This window comes from Chaetura pelagica, unplaced genomic scaffold (assembly GCF_000747805.2).
Source record: "Chaetura pelagica isolate M959 unplaced genomic scaffold, ChaPel_1.0 scaffold18, whole genome shotgun sequence".
Lineage (NCBI taxonomy): Eukaryota > Metazoa > Chordata > Aves > Apodiformes > Apodidae > Chaetura > Chaetura pelagica.
In genome coordinates this window covers 2,436,672-2,456,312 of record NW_009954310.1, presented here as the reverse complement: position 1 = coordinate 2,456,312, position 19,641 = coordinate 2,436,672, and the positions used below count along the sequence as shown (strand labels likewise).

General features: G+C 38.3%; 1 protein-coding gene across 2 annotated transcripts in view; it reads left to right on the top strand.

Annotated features, from left to right (window-relative positions):
* Positions 1-230: 230 nt before the first annotated feature.
* Positions 231-19,641, top strand: part of TTC39A (tetratricopeptide repeat domain 39A) — a 34,210-nt gene continuing 14,799 nt past the window's right edge. The window contains exons 1-8 of one of the 2 annotated variants that reach the window (XM_010004012.1): positions 231-268; positions 2,104-2,208; positions 8,224-8,355; positions 9,040-9,116; positions 9,602-9,669; positions 12,413-12,477; positions 14,769-14,868; positions 15,840-15,905. In XM_010004012.1, coding sequence (XP_010002314.1) covers positions 231-268; positions 2,104-2,208; positions 8,224-8,355; positions 9,040-9,116; positions 9,602-9,669; positions 12,413-12,477; positions 14,769-14,868; positions 15,840-15,905 — 651 coding nt within the window. Of the gene's footprint in view, positions 269-2,103; positions 2,209-8,223; positions 8,356-9,039; positions 9,117-9,601; positions 9,670-12,412; positions 12,478-14,768; positions 14,869-15,839; positions 15,906-19,641 lie in introns of those variants that run through there. The other variant, XM_010004013.1, reaches the window with a different exon arrangement.

Below are 19,641 nucleotides of genomic sequence, written 5' to 3'. Positions count from 1 at the left end.
ATGAACTTCATGTGTCACAGACCAGCTCCCACATAGCTCGTTTGTAGTACCTTATAAGTGAACTGGAGATGCTCATAACTCTCATCCTATCCTCCATAATGACCAGTGGGAGGGTACGGGGAGGCACTGCCCTGCCCTGCGTTCCCAGCGTGACTGTCACTCGGGGCTGGGGAAGTAGCACCGGGTGCTGCTGCTGGATGTTCGTGCCTCAGTGCTGAGGGGGCACACAAATGACTATGTCAGAAAACACAAGGGATTTAGCAGAAAGGTAAGTAGCAGCCCAAGGCATTTTCCATTTGGCTTAGAGGCAGTTCTGATCCTGCTGTTGCAAGCAGGAGAGGAATCTGCAGCCCACTGAAGCATGACTAATCAGTTTGCTAAAAAGCTCAGCACACTCTGATTTAATGTATTTCTTCCCTATTGTTAACAGCAGCCAGTGTTTTGTGGCGTTTCTGTAAGGTGTGTATTGTGTTCAGATCTAAAGCCCTTTACTTGGGAACCACATCAAATGTTAGGTTTCCATGGAGCATAAACAACTTGTAATTTTGCTGCTGTATGCAACTTGTATGTTTGCTGCTGCTGAGGGTGGCACTGTGTTAAGATGTCATTCCAGAAAAGATGTTATTAATACATCTTATGTGTGCTTTGACATTCAACAGTATTTCTTTCTTTGTCATCTTTCTGTTTCAAATGAATATTTTGAAAAGGTTTATTTGTATTTACTAGGGTAGTTCTGCATGGTAAGAAACAACCCAGGTAAAATGTTACTAGTGTAAGTAATTTAAAACAGATGAGAATGTGTTTTACCTAGTGTTAAATATGCTGTTTGGTTCAGGGACACAGGTTTAGAAAAGCAGGTAAGAATTGTATTACATGTAAACAATAATTGTCAAAGTTTTAATTATTAAAGTAAGGAAGGCTCAGAATAGTTAGGCAGACATGATATTGCATATTGTGTGAGTCAGATGCCAAGACTTGGTTAATCAATTTTTGCAAAGCACTTGGAGAGTCTCTTGGGTGCAGAAGGATTTGAAGTGTATCTGAAGTGTGATGACAACAGCTGCTATGAATAGTGTCATAATGCTTATCTCAAATTTATAATCCTGTTTTTCATATACATAATTATACTTTTTTTCCCCCTTCTTTTGCAGTCATTATTTTTAAAAACAAAACTGAACCACTGCTGCAGTTGGTGGTTATTACTGATGCTATCTGCTTGTTCTGTACTCTCTTGGTTTTTTCCTTATGATGATACCAGGACTCTGCTCTCTATTTTTCCTTTCAGCAGACGATGTGTTGTGCCATTTTTTAAGGAAGTAGCATAGTTTCTAAGTCACAAGACAGATCACATCAGTTAGAGCTGTGCAGAATCAGGAACATGATGATTAATTTGGTTATATTTGAGGGGGAGCTTTTTTGTATGGACTTGTATACAACATATTAGTGCAGTGTGGCTCTTTGATACTAGGTGCAGATGTCCTAATGTTGGCCAGGTTACCTTAACTTTGTTAGTGCAAGGCTTTATTGTTTCTTTTGTGGATTTTTTTTGTGCAGCAGTTCTGGTGGGGATGAACTTGGGCCAAACTTATTCAGCTGGTCCGTATTATCCTGTTGCCAGTAAACCAAAGACCAGCTGAGAACCCTTGTGACAGGTCAGGCTGACATCTGAATGTTGCAAAGGAGGAAAGTACAGCCAGAGTGAGCCACTGAGATAATTTTCTGGCTTTGAGTCTCCGTCAACCTTACACACAGTCAGATGTGCATTGTCATCTGGTGCTTCTGTGTTCCTGGGACCTGAGCTGATCACATTGCCTTGCTCCCACCTGGTAACTTCCACATGCCCAGGCTCCTCTTTACAGCACATGCACTTTATCTTCCTTTCAGAAAGTACAAAACTTTTATTTTCTACATGTCACAGAGTGAGAGCATAGTTTAAAAAAAACAACCAAAAACATAATGGAAGACACTTTCATTTCTTGCAATCACTAGAAATGGAATAGCAGATCTTACACAGGAGTAAGACTAGAGCTGAAGATGGGGAGCTGAAATGTAGCACTGGTAGAAGGAGAACAGGTGTGCTGAGTTTATTATCTCTCCTCACAGGTCAGCTACATCAGACCTCAACACAGCATTGCATGAGTGTATGGCAGCTCTGGATTTATTTCTTAACAACAAATTCTCGGATGCTTTGGCTTCTTTACAAGCAAAGTAAGTTTATTATTTTTACTAGTTTTCCTCTGTTTATTTTTCTTTGCTTCACTATCTCTTGGAGCATTCACTAGACAGCTAGTTGTCTAGCCTGATAAGGCTGCATGGTTTTGGTTCAGAAGGGGGCAGTAAGTTAATGTGTTACGTTTTGGGGAAGATAGAAGAAGTGATTTACACTTGAGTGAATAAATGATTAGAAGTAACTATAAAAGGTACTGAATGGTGAATTGAAGAAGTAACCTCTTAGCTGTGGTACAGCTCCTGAAAGAGTAAAAAACATCTTCTGTCACTTTATTTTTCTCTTCCCATATTTTTCTGCATACTGTGAGAATTTATAATTTTGTTTCTAAATGAGCATGAGCATGAATTCCCAGGTTTGGGACACATGACTTGAGGTATGAATTTTTTTTAATTTTTTGTTTTTTTAATAACCACTTACAGAAACTTTCTCACAGCTAATTATGCGACCCAGCATTGTGATCATGCACTCTGTTTCCTAATTACACTGCAGCCCAGCATGTAATGAGTGCCCCAGCTGCAGGCAATGAGGTCATAAAATAGCTCCTAAAAATCATTGTGTTTTTACAACGTTTGTGATTTTTCATACCCTGTCCTGAAGTTACCTGAGCTGTTGGCTTGTTGAAATCTGTGGTAAATTCACGAATTTCCCCCCCCACAGTTTACTCCATTTATTTTTTGAGCCGACAAAAAATTACATCATCCTTTCTTTCAGGTCCCTGGAATATGAAACAGGTAAAATTCATAGGTAATTCAGTAGTATGTGTTTGATATTCATCAGGGGTAACTATAGTGAATGCTACATACCTGCTTCGCTGAGGTATGAGCCTCAGTCTGGTTAAGCTAGAATCTGCAGCTTGACCCTAGAAGTACAGTCTGTGAAATACATTAATTATAAATCTTAGGCTCAGATGTATTAATAATACTGGTTTTATTCACAGCAGTGTTGTTTTGTGTTGATATATCATCAGAAGATTAAAATGGTAAGAAGAATAACTCTATTTTCATTAAATTCTGACAGTAAACCCCCTGTACCCATCTGGAAACGCTTACTCAGTGCTTAGCATAAAATAGGGAGATATTTTATTGAAGGGGTTTTCCAAAACACTATAAAATCTAGTGCTGCTGGGGAGGGAGGTGTCTGTAAATCCATTTTTCTTCTATTGCATATGGTTTTCATTCAGTTTTTGTTGGACCCTGCAGAATATATTTCATGAGCTGATACTCCATTTTTGTACCTGAGTGTATTCCTCACTGCAGAACCGTTTTGAAAGTGATTTTTCATGTTAGCCTGTTGTTACAAGGAGGCCCTTATTCCTGTTGCCTTTGGCAGTGAGGGAAATAAAGACTGAAAATCTCTGGGAGTGTAATGCAGAAACAGGATGCTAAATTTCCCCACAGATGATATCCATTATGGACTCATGCCATCACTTTAGGGGATGACAAGAGCTGTGGAGTGGGCACATGTGTTAATACTGAGTATTTACTTTAGGAGTCATCAGTTCCTCACTGTTGCTTTTTAGCATGCTGAGATTTGAAATTGGTTTTCACAGTCCATAAACATACTGTATTTGTTTAAAGAAATAGTTTTCAGTTTTTACATGCTTGTAAAGAATTTCATATCGTAAGTTTTGCAGCTTTACCACTTACATTGTAGGAGATACTCTGCTCTGCGTTATATTATTGCAAATTCACTGAAGTACTCACATGTGGCTTCCACAATAATTTTATTTTCAACTGATTTGTACCATGTGTAGCTGAGAGCAGGTTTGGCAAGTTATGAGAGTTAAAATTGGAAGATCTTTCCTAGCAGCTTAAAAATAAATATCAGAGGATGGTGTCTAGACATGCATTGAGCTAAAACTCTTTTTTTTTCTCTGTTAGAAAAGCAAATCCATCATAAAGAAGAGATTTAGTTTCATAAAAAGCATCATGTGGCATTTTTGCTTCATGTTACATAACTTTTCGTGTTTCCCCAGCTACCTTTTAGTATTTAGAGTCAGTTTTTTGTCATTAATAACTGTTGTACAATAGTGGGCTCCAGTTATCTCATGTTTTCTGCAGTAAGTTTAATTAAATTAATTTTTTATATGGAGTATTCACACTAAGTCTAAGAATTCTTTAAGAAATTCCTTAAATTGAGTCACCAAACACAGCATTGATTTTCAATATGTTACCTGTTAACTCTGACAATGAGTAACAATGAAACTGTCAAGTCACTGGAGTGGGGAAAAATCTTATTTTCCTTCTCAGCCCTGAGTACATACAGTAAATCAATTGAAAGCTGACTAGACTTTTAGCCCTCATATCAAACAGATGACTGTAAATTAAAGTGTTGATTCTGGTGAGATATCCCCTTTCCTTCCCTAAGACAAATGTTTAATATTCAAATAATTTATCCTGAAGGAAAGCATGACATCATCACCTGATAGTTTACTGACATCAGATCACTTGGGAGAATGGTAAATAATAAATTTGTGATACAGAGTAATCTGCATACCTGGATGAGCTGCAGCACATCTGTGTTGCTGCTTGTGGTGTTATAAGAACAATATGAGAATGATTATTCATTCTGGGCAGTTGACTTCATTCTGAAAATAGTCTCCAGAAAGCACTTGGTGTTTTTTGGTGGAAAGTTAATTCTAGAGTGCCTGTTTTTGAAAGGTAAATTCAGTCCTTTGATGTGGGAGTACCTCAGGTTGGTGTGAAGAGACTCTGTTACTGCTCAGCTAGTAACTTGTGAAACTTACTGGAATAGTGTAGTTCTATGGTAACTGTTTACTAACACTGGAATTTTTAATATAAACCAAATTTAAAATATTATGTGTTATCTTGTATGTTCTGACCTTTAAAAGTTGAAAGAGGATACTGAGGAATGGAAGCCTTTTGTAATGTCTGTCCTCATGGTGTGATGAAATGTTCTTGCCCTTGCAGAAAAAAAGCAAACATAAGGTTGTTAAGAAGGGTGGAGGAGCTTTCTCTGGGAACGGATCTAACAAGGGAGGAGTGTAGTTATCAAACTATGAGAGCACTGAAAGATTAAGGAGAAGCTCATAGTGTGAAGCTCTAGACAGTGTTTGGATAAAGATGGTGTACAGCTCTGCAGAAAGCTCGTTACCTATTTATGGTAAAGAACATGAAGAAGGTCATGGAATGGAAGCCTTTTGTAATGTCTGTCCTCATGGTGTGATGAAATGTTCTTGCCCTTGCAGAAAAAAAGCAAACATAAGGTTGTTAAGAAGGGTGGAGGAGCTTTCTCTGGGAACGGATCTAACAAGGGAGGAGTGTAGTTATCAAACTATGAGAGCACTGAAAGATTAAGGAGAAGCTCATAGTGTGAAGCTCTAGACAGTGTTTGGATAAAGATGGTGTACAGCTCTGCAGAAAGCTCGTTACCTATTTATGGTAAAGAACATGAAGAAGGTCATTATTTTCACTTTTTTTTTTTTTTTTTTATGGCTGCTGCAGTCTGGAAGAACACAATTTTTACAGTCTTTGAAAATAAACACATTGCTGCCAAAACCTGACTTAATTGTTATTTTCACCTCCTACCAGAAAGAATTTGCTGCCTTCTGAGAATGGCTTAGATCAAAAGGGCTCAGGGTGCACTTGTTGACCAATGTTTTTTGGGCTTAGACCAGACTTAGACCATTCTGGCAGCTCGTGGGAACTAGAGAACCAGGCTGGTGGCCCATCAGAATGGTCCTTCCTAGTTGTAAGCTTTGTGTTAGTGGAGAGTTTTCACAGGAAATGAGTTTTTATTGGAAAATGAGAATTCATCAAAACTGAGAGTTTCTATGGAAGCCTTTGCAGTAAGTCCAGTGGGTTGTTTGGACATTGGGTGGAGCTTGTGAGTAAAAATGAGGAAAGCCTTCAGGCCCTGTGAGACCACATTCTCATGAAGAAGTTTTGATTTGGGCCTCAATATCTTGCTTTTGGGTACATCTGGATGAAAGGACTGCTGGCTGGTCTGTGGAGGGGCTTTCTCATTCTGTGCTGTTGGATTTGTTTCATTTGTTAGAGGCATCTTGATACTAAATCAGGGCATAGACTTGAACCTGGCAACACATGTCCTGCCTGCTGGTTTATTGGAAAAGGATCCCCAGAAAGATTTTGGGCACTGGTTTTCATGAAAAAGACTAGTCCTGCATTAATTCTGAAGTCAAAACAAGCCAATATTTTTGCTTTTCATACTTCAGCTGTAGGGGAGAGTTGTCACTGTCCTCACTTAGGTACTTGTTTTCAAGCAAGAATGAATGTGTGCTCTAGCAGCTCTCAAGAAGGAGCAGTGCTATAAGATGATAATGATTGCACCAGAGTTGAGAATAGGTATGTGGCATGACTCCATGAGTGCCTGAAGATATTACTTATAATCCTCTTATTCAGGCATGTGATACCAACTACTGGGATAAGTCATTAATTAGAATATTATTTGTATTTATGTCATAAAGGCTTGTTAACTCCAACAGTGTCCTGGGCAAAGTGCTGCTGAGGAATTGAAAGAAGAGTAAAAAAAACCAAAAGTTCTCAAGTTTCATTCCATATCCATCCCTTAAAAATTCAGGCCTTGCAACTTCTGGCAATATGCCAGGATGTAGCTGGCAACTTTAATTGTAGGGTTAGTATAAATAGCATAGATAACTGTTACATTTGGTTGCATTTCCACCCACCTTCCAGTTCCTGAAGAGTAAATTTGTGAATTGATAAATACCAGTTGGCTAATGATAAACATTACTTATCTCCTTTAAATATTAGTAGCAAACTAGATGAAACCATTGATTAGAGCAGGAGGGATTAGGTATCAGAAGTATATTACTGGAGAGGGAAGTCCCTCTTCACCCTGTGTATATGAAAAGTATAAATTTTCCTTTTAGTGCAGTGAATTTAATATATATTTGCTTTGATTTTGAAAGCAATTTTCTAAAATTTTGAAAGGGATTATTTTAATGCCTTTCCTGTAGTTTGAATTTGAACCTTTGAAAGGGTTTTATTTTAATAAATACAAGATGAAGTGTGTTTCTCTGTGCCCACTGAGACTGGTGAGTAATCAAATTAACAGGAACACTTCATCAGGCTGGCATTTTGTAGTATGTTAATTTTTTTTCTACTGTAAGTATCAGTCTACAGAAGGAATCATGATGCAGGAGGCCAAGACAGAGCTGTCCTGACTCCACTGAATTTTAAGCTAATTTCTCTATTATCTGTCTGTTCTTACTTACATTGGAGTTGAGATGGGGGTCAGCATAGTCTGGAGCTCACAGCACTTGTGGCAGGAGGTGATTTGCCAAAATGGCTTTTCTGCCAGATGGCATTGAGATGCAGGTAGAAGTTAATTGTTTTCCTTGCACTGATGCCAAAGATTTCTGGCTTTCTTTAAAAGAGGCACCATCTGAAATCCTACAGAAGAATATTTCAGTTGAACAAGTTGGAGTGGGAAGGTTGGTGAAAGGGGAGAGGAGGAAAAAGCTCCAATGTTAGGTGTAGATGGGAACTACTTCCAGTGGGAAGATCTACTGAAAGAAGATTTGACTTTGGCCATGGTTACAGGATTGTGTTACTTATCTCCTTGATATCTCCTGAGTAACTGTCCCAAAATAGAATAAAAGTATCTGATTTGTGTCACATTTCATAGTATTCATTAGAGACTCCATTAAAAACAAAAAACACAACAAAACAAAGTTTCCACGGTCCCTGAGTGGTTGGCCATGTGATGAATGCCTGAGCATCGTTATGTATGTTAAATATCTGTCCTTGGCTCAGAATTGGCCCATCACATCACAGTTACTGAAACTGGAGCTGTAGAAATTATCTCCTATACAAATCTCAATATATTATTGTTTCTTGATTATTTTGCATGTCCTTTGTGTTTGATTTGTAGTTTATTTAGACCGAGTTCCCATCATATTGATGAGTTTCTGCAACTGGATTTGTATTTGTTTTTAAAAAGTAATAATGTGATCAAATGAGCTGTGCTTTGCATCTTGTGTTTTCTTGCAGAACTAAAGATAGTATGTATCATGCTCTGACTTATGCCACCATATTGGAAATGCAAGCTATGATGACTTTTGATCCTCAGGACATACTGAATGCAGGACACACAATGAAGGAAGCTCAAGCCACCTGTCAAAAGTAAGTGTGGAACAATTCAGCCAATAAATAAGACTTTCATGGGGAGGTTTTGAAAGACATTCAGCTTAAGAAGGGACATGTAATTTTGTAGAAATCATAGGAAAGCTGAAGTTGAAAGGGACATGAGGGGGTCATCTAGTCCAGACTCTTGCTGAAAAGAGCATCAGTTATGAGGTCAGACTACACAGGATTTTTAGCAGTCTAGTCTTTAAAACTTCTGTTTACTGCAATACCTGAATTTTCTTGTCAAGTAGATTTTTAACCTGCCTGTAGCCCTAGTTCTGCAGTGTCTGGAAGTTCTTTACCATTTACAGACACTGCAGAACCTTCTTCCCCAGCGGTGATGGTTGTACTGTAGCTGTCTGCAAGTCAGCTGTGCTCCCACTTCTGTGCACATGTACACTTGCACATACACACTTGCACACAACATAAATCAAAAAGCCCCCTCATCCCCTTCCTTCATCAAGACAGTTTCCTGCACATGAGGGGTAAAAGATGGATTCCAGAAGGACCATATTGACTTAAGTTCTGTGTGGAATATGCTGAATTTTGTATATGTGGTGAGATGACAGGGTTGCTGAGCTACTAGAGGTTGTTAGTGTCTGAGTGGGTGGCCAGCTGAAAGACACTGTTCTCTGTTCCTGATGCTTCATGTTCAGAATGACCAAACTGACTTGTCTGCAGATTTAGGAAGAAATCTACAGTAGCTGATTCTATCAACAGCCTTGTGCATAGACAAAGCCTTGAACACTTCACTGAAGGTAATATTATCCTCAACATGCATGAAGTTTTCCTCTTTTTTTTTTTTTTTCTGCAGTTAGAGTTGTGTAGAATTGTTCATCCAGTGTGGTTTTGCAGACTATGAGTTCACTGACAAAATGGCTGATTTGGCATTTGCTGGCTCGCTGTTTTAGCAATTGCTGTGTCACCACAGCCAAAATCACAGTTTTTATTGCTTACTGACTCAGCATTTCCAAAAATTGCTACGTGAAGAAATGCCTGGAAAGGTTCTGGATCCAGGAATTCCTGGAACGCACCATAGAAGTTTCAACAAAGTTTCTGTAACTGTATGTCACTTCTTTTTGTAGTAAACTCAGTAGTCTAGGACTGAAACACTACAGTAAATTTGGAATAGATTTTTCTCAGTTTGAGTGTTGTGATCTTATGCAAGTGTTAATGGACTAAGTGTTTTTAATTACTTGTTGTCTGATTGTTTTGTTTTCTTTCCTGTTCCATGTGACACTAGAGGAAATCCATGCAGAAATTTGCTATGCTGAATGTTTACTTCAGAGAGCAGCACTCACATTCCTACAGGTATGATTCCTGCATGGATCCTTAAGGAAAAGAACACACCATACAGGTGTTTTTAACTTAATGAAATTGTGGAAGAACCTAGTTTTACCTAGTGGTGTAAGACTCTTGGATGAAATCTGGATTTTATCTGGACTGTCTGCTGATGAGATAGTACAATGTTTTGTTATCCTGGTGATTTTCTAAATCACCTAAAACCTTTTAGTTGTGTGAAATGCAACAGCATTAAGCACTGATTTTTCAAATACTGCATCTTGGGCTATCAGTTTAAAAAAAAAAAAAAAGGAAATGGTCATTGAAGCTGTGCTATATTGGAATCCAACCAAGATTTTTGCTTTGGTCAGGCTAGTGTTTGCTTTCCCAAGACTCTAGTCTCACCTGTTCTTGAACAGCTATTATGGCTATTGGGCTCCACACATGCTTTTTGCTTAACAATGCTGTCTGTCTTTAAAAGAAGGGGAGCTTTCCCTCTTACTTGAATTTTATCTGTCTGTATTAATGAACTTGATTTGTTTAATGGATAAACATTGGCAATATTTACCTGGGCTCCAGCTTGCAATTTAAATTGTTAATCATTGTTGGAAAACCTGATTTCTCTTCTTAATTTGGCTGCACTTGCTCTACGACAGTGGGCCTCTTCATCTATGCAGAGGAGATAGTAAAAGTCACATTCACAAAGGAGTTCTGCTTCTGGGCTTATAGCTGATGACAGAGAATGAAGTGCAAATGGTGATTTTATAGTGTTTAGAGGTTGCCAGATGGACTCTGATTTATGTTGGTTATGCTAGTTTAGGAGCAGTGTAACCTTTTTCAGAGAGATCTGCTCTGTGCCTCTGCTAGAAACTATTACTTCAGAGCAAAACTAGTAGTCAGAGTAGCTTCTTCTGAAGATTTTGAGAGTGCTGCTGCTGCTGACTTTATAGGAAGATGCTGGACTTTGAAATAGCTGAGGTGTAGCTACCTATTTCCATGTTCCTTTGGAATTCTTTGGGTTGAGTAGCCTCTAGCACTGGGAACAATTTGGGTGATACATGAAGCTATGGAAGCAAGGCTTTTCAGAACTTCCACATTGTGCCTGTAAGAAAGGAGTGCCTAATGCAGTGTCTCTTGGTTTTAAGCACTATTTTCACAGGTATCTGTTTTTCAGAAGTGTTTATAGAGACATGAGAGATTTGAGAGTAAGAAAACAAGTTCTTGTCCATAAAGAATGTCTGTTCATTTGCTTCCTCTTCTATTCAGCATTTAATTTTTCATAAATGGTTTTAAAAATTAAACAAAGGCACTTGGTTCCAACAGCTATCAAAGTGGTTTAGTTTTAACGCTTGATGTAAATGACCAAATCCAAATCCAAAGTGAAAACACTTAAAAATGAGTAGCAGGATTTAATAAGATGAGTTATTGTCACATTGGTTTTATCTGTTGTTGTTATCATGAGTATTTAAAAGCCATCTTCTTTCCTCTTCCCATTTTCTATTCAAAGGAGAATATAACTGAACCCTTACCTATGGTTAGGTATGCTGTAGCCCCAGCTGCCAATAAAAAAATTACTTCATCTACAGAACAAATAAAGACGGTCTCATTTTTCTGTGATGATTTTGCTTGTATTTGATTAGGATTCAAATCTCTGGGGATAAATCATCAGGAAAAAGAGGTTAATTTATAGTTTCATTTCTGTCCTCAAGTATCATTCTTGATAACGTTGCTGGTACTGCAGGAATAATCCCCTGCCCTTCAATTCTATAGGAAGCCTAATAGCTTCCTATCGTAACTAATGGAAAATCAAGTCTGGAAGAAGTTGAACTCTAACTTTAATTGGATTGAGTTATCTTCCTGATTTACAGGAGGTTGGAAAGCTCCCTGAAGCAGGTTCTGTATCTTTGTGTACACATCAATGAGCACACTTAGACCTTGTTTCCTTAGCAATAACATTAAAACAACCAAATGATCATCTAATCCAGGCTATTTTCTCCACGACTCCTCATATAGCTTCTTAAAATACCATCACAGAAAATACATCTGCTAAAACACATGTAGTCTTCCTATCCCAAAGTAACAGCAGGTATCAAAACAAAGCAGAATGACACCTTACATATGATGAGGCAAGAAACTGCCACCAGAAATATATGAGACTAAAGAGTTCTGTCTTTGGGATACACCTGGAAACTAATGGTCCCCCAGGTACACTTTGGTGAGAGTTCTCAGTTCATGCTATCTTGTAATGCAGCATGTTACTGCATTAGTATGGATCTCATAGGTACTTGAATATTCAGACCAGAAAGAGCATATCCTGTATAACTTTACTTACCCTACTTCCTGCTTAGGATGTGAAACTATATTCTGTAGACTCCTGAGAACAGACGGTTATTTGATTCTGGTGCTGAGCCAGGAAATGTTCAGATCTTAATTGTGCTGAAGGACAAATGAGAGAAAGCTATTTTTTGAAACAGCCACAAATGCCTGTACCTTAGGTGCCATTCATAAGCTTAGTCCCTGTGTTTATTAATGCAAATTCAGATGGCCCAAAGGTCCCAGGGGCTAAATTAATCACAGAAGGCATCAAAGTGTATATGTCCATACAGAGTAAAAATAGTTTAATACAGAAAGGAAATACTAAATCCATGTGTAGTTTCTCAGAGACTTACATTGTGTCATGATGGTTGTATTCAAGATGTGTTCATCTCAAGAAGACAAGAGCCCTTTATAATGCTTATAAATTCATATTGCTGATGTGTTTGCCTTCTAACAGGATGAGAATATGGTTAGCTTCATAAAAGGAGGCATCAAAGTCCGAAACAGTTACCAAACATATAGGTAAGTGAGAGTGATGATGTGATTAAGCATCCTCTTTCAGTGAAAGGTGCTGCTGCTCGAATTGTTCAATTCACAAACTAATTACTGTTGTATTTATTGCAGCCTTGACTGTGGGCCCCAGGTCTGTAGCCTTTCTAAGCCCACACAGGTTCCTCCTTTGCATTACAAAGGCCATTGATAATACAGTTGATTTGGACTGTAAAGATAGTGGACCCTAACCCTGTTAACTCCCATAGTTTGCTTATTTCAAATATATCCTTGAAATTATGTGAAAAAACCACAAACTGTTCTAAGTGATGTCATGCTCATTGTGTCTGCATAGCACTACTTGGAGGTCTTGCAGTTATTTTGGAACTTTCAAAACCAGTAGCTGAAGCATAAGTAATTCCATAATAAATGCATGAAACTAAAACAAAACTGAAAGGCAATAAACTGAAGGACTTGAAATGGCTTTAAACAAAGATTAAACACGTTTACAGGAAATAATGTTTAGAGGGGCTAGTTAGCATAGGGGAACAGATGCAGTCTGTCTGTGTCATGTGGTCCCTGAACAGTCAACTCTTGGAGAATGCTTTTCCAAGCATATGCCACTGTCTGAGTGAATTATTTGGTTAGTTGGATTTTAATCTGGTTAAGTATGGTAGTTGTTCTGCTCTAAAGAGAAGATGCATGCTATTGAGAATAATAAGCAGAGTTGCTTATCTGAACTCACAATACTCCCATTACTTAGTGCCTGTAAGCCAAAAACATCTGCTCAAGCTGGCTTCTCTTCATCCAGGAAGATATGGAGAGCTACTTTCAACATGTACAAAAGCCTTTCAAGTGCAATAATCAATTTTTAAAACTACATGAAAATGTACACCATGGGAAGTATACTCATTTGTGCCTCACTAAATTAAGATCAGCTCTAATATATGTAAAAACAAAGTGTTATAAATCTAGTAGCTCTTGGGTGGTCTTCAAAGGAATGCTGATAACAACTTGAATGTGACTAAAACATGTATTTTAACAAAGTTTGTATGTGAGATTGACAACCACAATTTTTGCACTGTACCTTTGATGTCAGAAGAAATAATGGTTTGCTGTTTTGGTAAGAGCAGGGTGCAACAGAGAAAACATGGAAGTGAGAGTTTATTTGCTTTGATTGATCAATATTATTTACAACATCATTTCTGATATAAAAAAAGCCATCTTTCCTTTCTCTGCTGTCAGCAGTTCTGCTTTATAATCCACAGCAACCCTGAAAATACAGGAGCAAATGTTGCAAAGATAAAATTTTTAAAACTCCCTTTCAAGGACAAAAAGTTGCCAGATACTGTAAAAAAGATGGAATGAAATAATAATAATTTAAAAATTCAGAACACACCATTTACTTATTATCAGTGAATAGGATGTATCAGAAAATTTTCACCATAGTACAGACTATGAATATTTTTTTTAATTAAAGCTAAATATGCATAATTTTTGTTTTATTTTAAGACTTGAAATTTGGATTCAGAACAGCCACAGAAACTGATGTGTCTAGGAGACACAGAACAGCATCCAGTCCAGGTTCTCCAGAAAGATATTGAAAGGGAGTGTCCATGTTTGTGGGGGTTGAAGGTGACTCTAAATTCAGGTCCACTGTAAAGACTGCAATTACAGTGAACAGTCCAAGCAGATATTAACAAAATAAACTAAAATAGTTTGAAAAACAAATAGGTATAGAAAGCTTGGAGACAAAAAAGGTTCAAATCCAGTTGTATTTGACAGGGAGATAGAGACACTACAAAGCTAAAATCTCTGAAAGTCATAATAGTGAAAAGTAATTTATGATACCCTTGCTTATTTAAAAGTATTTCTTACAATTGTCTTTTCCTATATGAAACAAATATTTTTTGAATGAACATGCACAAAAAGGGGATAGCTAATCCAAGAATTAGTGAAACTCAAGTCACGTTTACCAATTGAAATGATTTAAATCTCCTGCACTGCCTCGTCATCTCTTTTTGCAATAAATGTCACTAGCCATTCTTGAAACATTTTCAGACGGAAATGTGGTTGAAAATTTACCATGTCTGACAGAAACTGATCTCCAGGACTCCTTATTGTTTTAACTGATAGTAATGTAACAGAAATTATTTGTTGATAATCCAAAAAAAATGTTGTAGGTGTTGTTCACCTGGGTCAGATGACGAATTAACAATTTTTTTTAATGTGATGTAGTTCAAGGTAATTGGGTTACTTTCTTACTGAATTGTAATTAACCATTTTTTTTACTGACATTGTAATGGATTCTTGTGGATTTTCAGGGAGCTGGACAGTCTCATACAGTCTCCACATTATGTCAAAGGCGAGAACCATCTTCATTTTGAGGGAGGTGTAAAACTTGGAGTTGGGGCATTTAATCTGGTAGGTACCAAGAGTTCTTCTCTTGAGCTGAAGCCTTGCAGCCTTCTGAAAGTGATCTTAATTTATAAGAAATACCTGATAAATTCCACTAACATCAACGTTACTAATTATATGGTTAAAATTTAGGTATGTGCAGGATCCCAGTCTCTGGTCTAAGAATGGTAATAACTTTAGAAATAAAGAGACTGCTGCCTGCAACGTGGGCTATAGTGCTCTGTGTGTGCATAGCCAGTTGCACATCCTCATTGGGAGATCAGATGACAAATTAGCTCATCTGACATGGGAGATACTTGGAGGGTGGGTGTTACAGTCACATGAGAAGGGACCCACTGAGGAAAGGCCTTGCACAGAAGCAGCAGTTGTCTGTGCTTGTTGACTCCACTTGCTGTTGAAATGCACTTGGGAAACCAACAGGGACTTGGCTATTAACAGGGCAGCTGGTGAGGCAGGGTGTGTGAATGGGGCCTTGGGTGCTGTTCAGGCCACTGTTGGCTGTTGTTGTTTGTTTTCTGGTCAGAAAGTGGGTGGTCAAGTAGTGCAGGACTGTTCCTGGTATGTCAGAGGTGTTGACCCAGAGATGGGGTGGTGTCCCTGTTCAGGTGATGGGCTGCAGAAAGTGCTTGGTGCCTCCCCTAGCTTACATTACTTTGTGTGAGTCTGGCATATGCCTAAATGTAAGATTTATTGCAGAAAGAACAAATATGTACTGTGTGGTATGCACCAAGTAGTTCTGAAACATGCAGGAAGTACTTAGAGTTACTAAACATGTGCGGTGTATACATAGATCTGTGCAGGGAACCCTGGAGATGCCGTGTTTCTGTATTAAACAAATGCTCCTGATTAAATGGTATGTAAAATTTACCCAGGAACTCATCAGAAATATAGAGATGTGTGGAAAAATTGTAGGAGGCAGGTGGTAGTTGAAAGGCAGAAAGTCTGTTACTGTGTAATTGTTGCATTCCTTTCTGTAGACACTGTCCATGTTTCCCACACGGATTCTGAGATTGCTGGAGTTTGTTGGATTTTCTGGAAACAAGGTAAATGTGAGTTAAATATTACTAGTACATTCACTTTTAAGTTTAAAACCTGAGATGCTTTCTGATGCTTTTCATGCAGCTCAGTTTTTTGCTATATTTTTGTCTGAACTATTACACTTCAGAGATTTTGATACTGTTGTTTGATGTTCATGTTGTGAAACATAAGACAATGACTAATACAATGATGTTGACCTACACGATTGTACTTAGAAATCCACAGCCAAAAGTGTTTTCTTAGCCTTTAATGTATTTGCTTACATGATACTTACTATCATTATGGTGTGTGAAAGTCCTTGACAGTTTCCTGCATGAGATCCAGTTAGGAAAAAAATTTCAGTTCAATTTTTTTTTTTCCTCCATGTCTTTAATAGCAACTGGTGACTTGAGTGTGGCACCTAAATTGTTTTTCTCTAAAAGAATAAGTGCTTTTTTGCTTAGAGAGTAACCAGTCTGACCTGTGTTGTTTGTGCATGCAGCCTAAGGACAGAAGTTTAGTAATGAAGCATCAATAAACACACTCGAACTTGAGTTATTCCTCATGGCAGATGTGTGGAAAGCACCATGTTAGGTTTTTTGTGGATTTATGGTTTCAAAATAGGATACTAAATTGATGGGAATATCTTGGCCTTGATACTGTGTACCTGCCCTTGTCTCTCATTCTACTTACAGACCATGAGATTCATTTGAAGTTGGGTTTCTGGATTAGGAAAGCATGTTCTGTTTAAACACTATTTACATGCATTTCATAAATGCTGGTAAGGTAAATGTTTGATGTCCTGCAAACACAACAAAAGCTATATAAACAGGTTAAAAACTCTTTTGTAATGCTTTATATTTACAAAACGAGTTTCAAGGAGCTGCACCCTTACATGACAGGTGGATGAGTGTCATCACCATTGTATGAGTTTACAGGAAAGATTTTAGATCTGAAAATAAAATGTCTTGTTTGAAAAGAAGGAGCTTTTGGGGGAGGATGGATTAAAACTTGGAAATTTCCAGGAGTGGCTCAGGAGCTGTTTCCCAAGCAGTAGAGGCAAACATCAAATAGTTCTGCCTCTCAGTTACAATGTAAGGGGCAATTCTTACACCAGCAGAATTCTGAGAATACTTTGCAGAACACTCATCTGATTACTGCAGATTAAAATTGTCCCTCTAATTCAATTTCTGTTGGGTTTTCTTAGCCCTGGGATTTCTTGTATGGCTATGAGTGGGCTGGTATTTGTGTTAATGAGCCAGCTTTCATTTTTTAATGAGTCACTGAAGCATGACCCAGATTACCATAAATTTCAGCAAAAGCCTGCTCTCTACATACCATAAGAAATGAGTACTTTAAACATGTTGATCAAAGTTCTTTTAATATCCAAAAAAAGTCTGCATTTAACATTTGTGAGTCAGATGGCTAAAGCCAAAAGCAAAATTGCATTTGCAATCCTTCCCAGTGGTGGTTTTCCAAAGCTTGCAAGAGAAAGCTGTCCCCTGCAGTACAAAGAGTCTTGAAAGTGAAAGAAACAGTTATAGAGGAGGAGAGGGCAAGTCCTGCACTTTAACCAGAAGAAAGGCATTTTGAATGCATCAGTGTTTGCTCTTGCAGCCTTTTCCATTAAATGCTCATGGTCAGCATCACACTGTTCAAAGGACAAGAGAGATGTGGTTGGTGCCTTGAGCTGTTTACAGTTTACCTGAGAGAGCTACAGTGCATGGGAGGACAGATTGCTTTTGGTGTGGGCCATGTGGTTATTAAAACTGGATATAGAATTGCATTGTGGTATATTTCACAATACTAATCTGCCTTGGAGCCAGCAGATCTGCCCTGAGGGACTTGTCTCTCAGATATGTCCTGTCTGCTAGTAAATGAGGACATGCCCAAGGCTCCGTTACTTTCTAAGCCATTTGTGGGCACTGTGGACAACATGATCAACTTAACAGCACTCTGGAGTCTCAGAATAGTAGGTGGGATAAGATCAAGAAAGTATAAAAGTAGCCTCAGGCCACCTTTGTTCCCTTCCACTCCAAGATATGCCAGTTTTGCCATTCTCACTTTCCCCTATATCAAAATTCAGGCTTATTTGGTTTAATGGCATAGGCCCTGCATTTGGGCATTGAGGCTCAATGCAGTTTTGCCCAATTCTATGAGAAATTTTTGTGGGCAGAATTATGTATTACCCACCATCATGTTTGCTGTGCATGCCTTCCTCACTCCCTGGGCAGTAGGTGGAAGATGTGTTCCAGCTGGACTTTTTGTGTTTAGTTGTAACTAACTTCTGATGTATCTTCCATATAAGCCTTGAACCCTTCTTACTGACCCCTCTGCCAGGGGTCAGGCTAATATTTGCTCTTGTGCTGGTTTCAGAGATGGTTACAAATTCTGTGGTGCTAAGCTGTAGAAAGGTTTGTTATGAGCCCACCATATGTTAATTGAGATTTGTTAGAGGGTCAGATGACAGCATGATTTCAGGGAAGGCAGGAAAACTTTCAGATGGAACCAATTTCTGTCAAATTATACTTTTTGATGTAGGAGGATTTTTCCCAAAGCAGCTGAGCTAGAGAATATTTTTGATGTCTCAATTTGTAATAAATTGAATTTTAGTTTCCCACTAAGCATCTTTCTGATTTGCATTTTGGTCTCTTCTGCCAATTTAAAATGAAGGTTAAAGCTAAAATTGTTTCCTGGGATACACAGAGATGCCCCATCTACCCATTTAATTAGCCTGTTCTTCATAAAAGCTGTTAGTATGATCCATTCTCCTTGCTAAGACTGCAGTAAAGTGATTAGGTCATGGGACATGAATGATGACCTTGCTTTGCTTTCATTGTCAAGATCCCTAATTAAAAGAGAATTATTTAAAAGTGCCATTCAAGAGCTTTCACTTTGAGGAAGCAGATGAATTTTAGTCAGTGACAGCTTAAATTAATATGAACCAGTCCAAACATTTTCTGATAATGGTTTTGAGCATTGTCCTTGTTCATCCTGCATTCACTGTGGGAATCCCCACTGCTCATGTGAGGAGTCCTGAATGACAAAGCATTGGATGACTTAGAACAAGGATCAAATCAGTGAGATACTGATGTAATAGAATGTAGAAATAATCTTGGGAATTAAGAGATTGTGGGACTTTAAGAGCAACTTGTACAGAAAGGTGAGGGTTCCTGTATTGGACCACATTTGTATCTAAGAAGTGTCCTTGCTCCCTGCTCTGCATTATACCTTATGCCCTTCAGAGTAACTTACATTTTGTGTGAAAACAAAACCTAAATGTGTTCATGTCATTTAAGTATTTTGGAGAAACTATGGCCACTTGTTGCCTTTACATGAGCTCTGTATTGTAGCAGTATGCCCTGTAATGGGCTTTTGAAGCTCGTTCTTGGTGTTCTGGGATTGCTCATGTCACCTGCAGCACAGGTGTGGGAGATGCTTGTGGGTTATTTATGGTTAGAAGGTGTGTCCTGGCAGTTAAACATAATACTTAGTGACTGGCAGCAGTGACTGTAGTTTGTTTATGGAGTTACTTCTTAGGCTGAAGTAGTAGCTGCTTGTGATTTAGCACCGAGATGCTCAGTGTGATCCCCAGTGAGGATTAAATGGGTGTAATAAAATTGCCCAACTCAGGACACCTCACTTGGCTGATAGATTTTCTGGCTCACCTCTGCAGGCTCCCTGTGGAGAAGGAGTAGGTGCATGAAAAGGTGATTCATATTGTCTGCCTTAGGTTTCTGTTCCTTGGAGGAGCACCTCTGT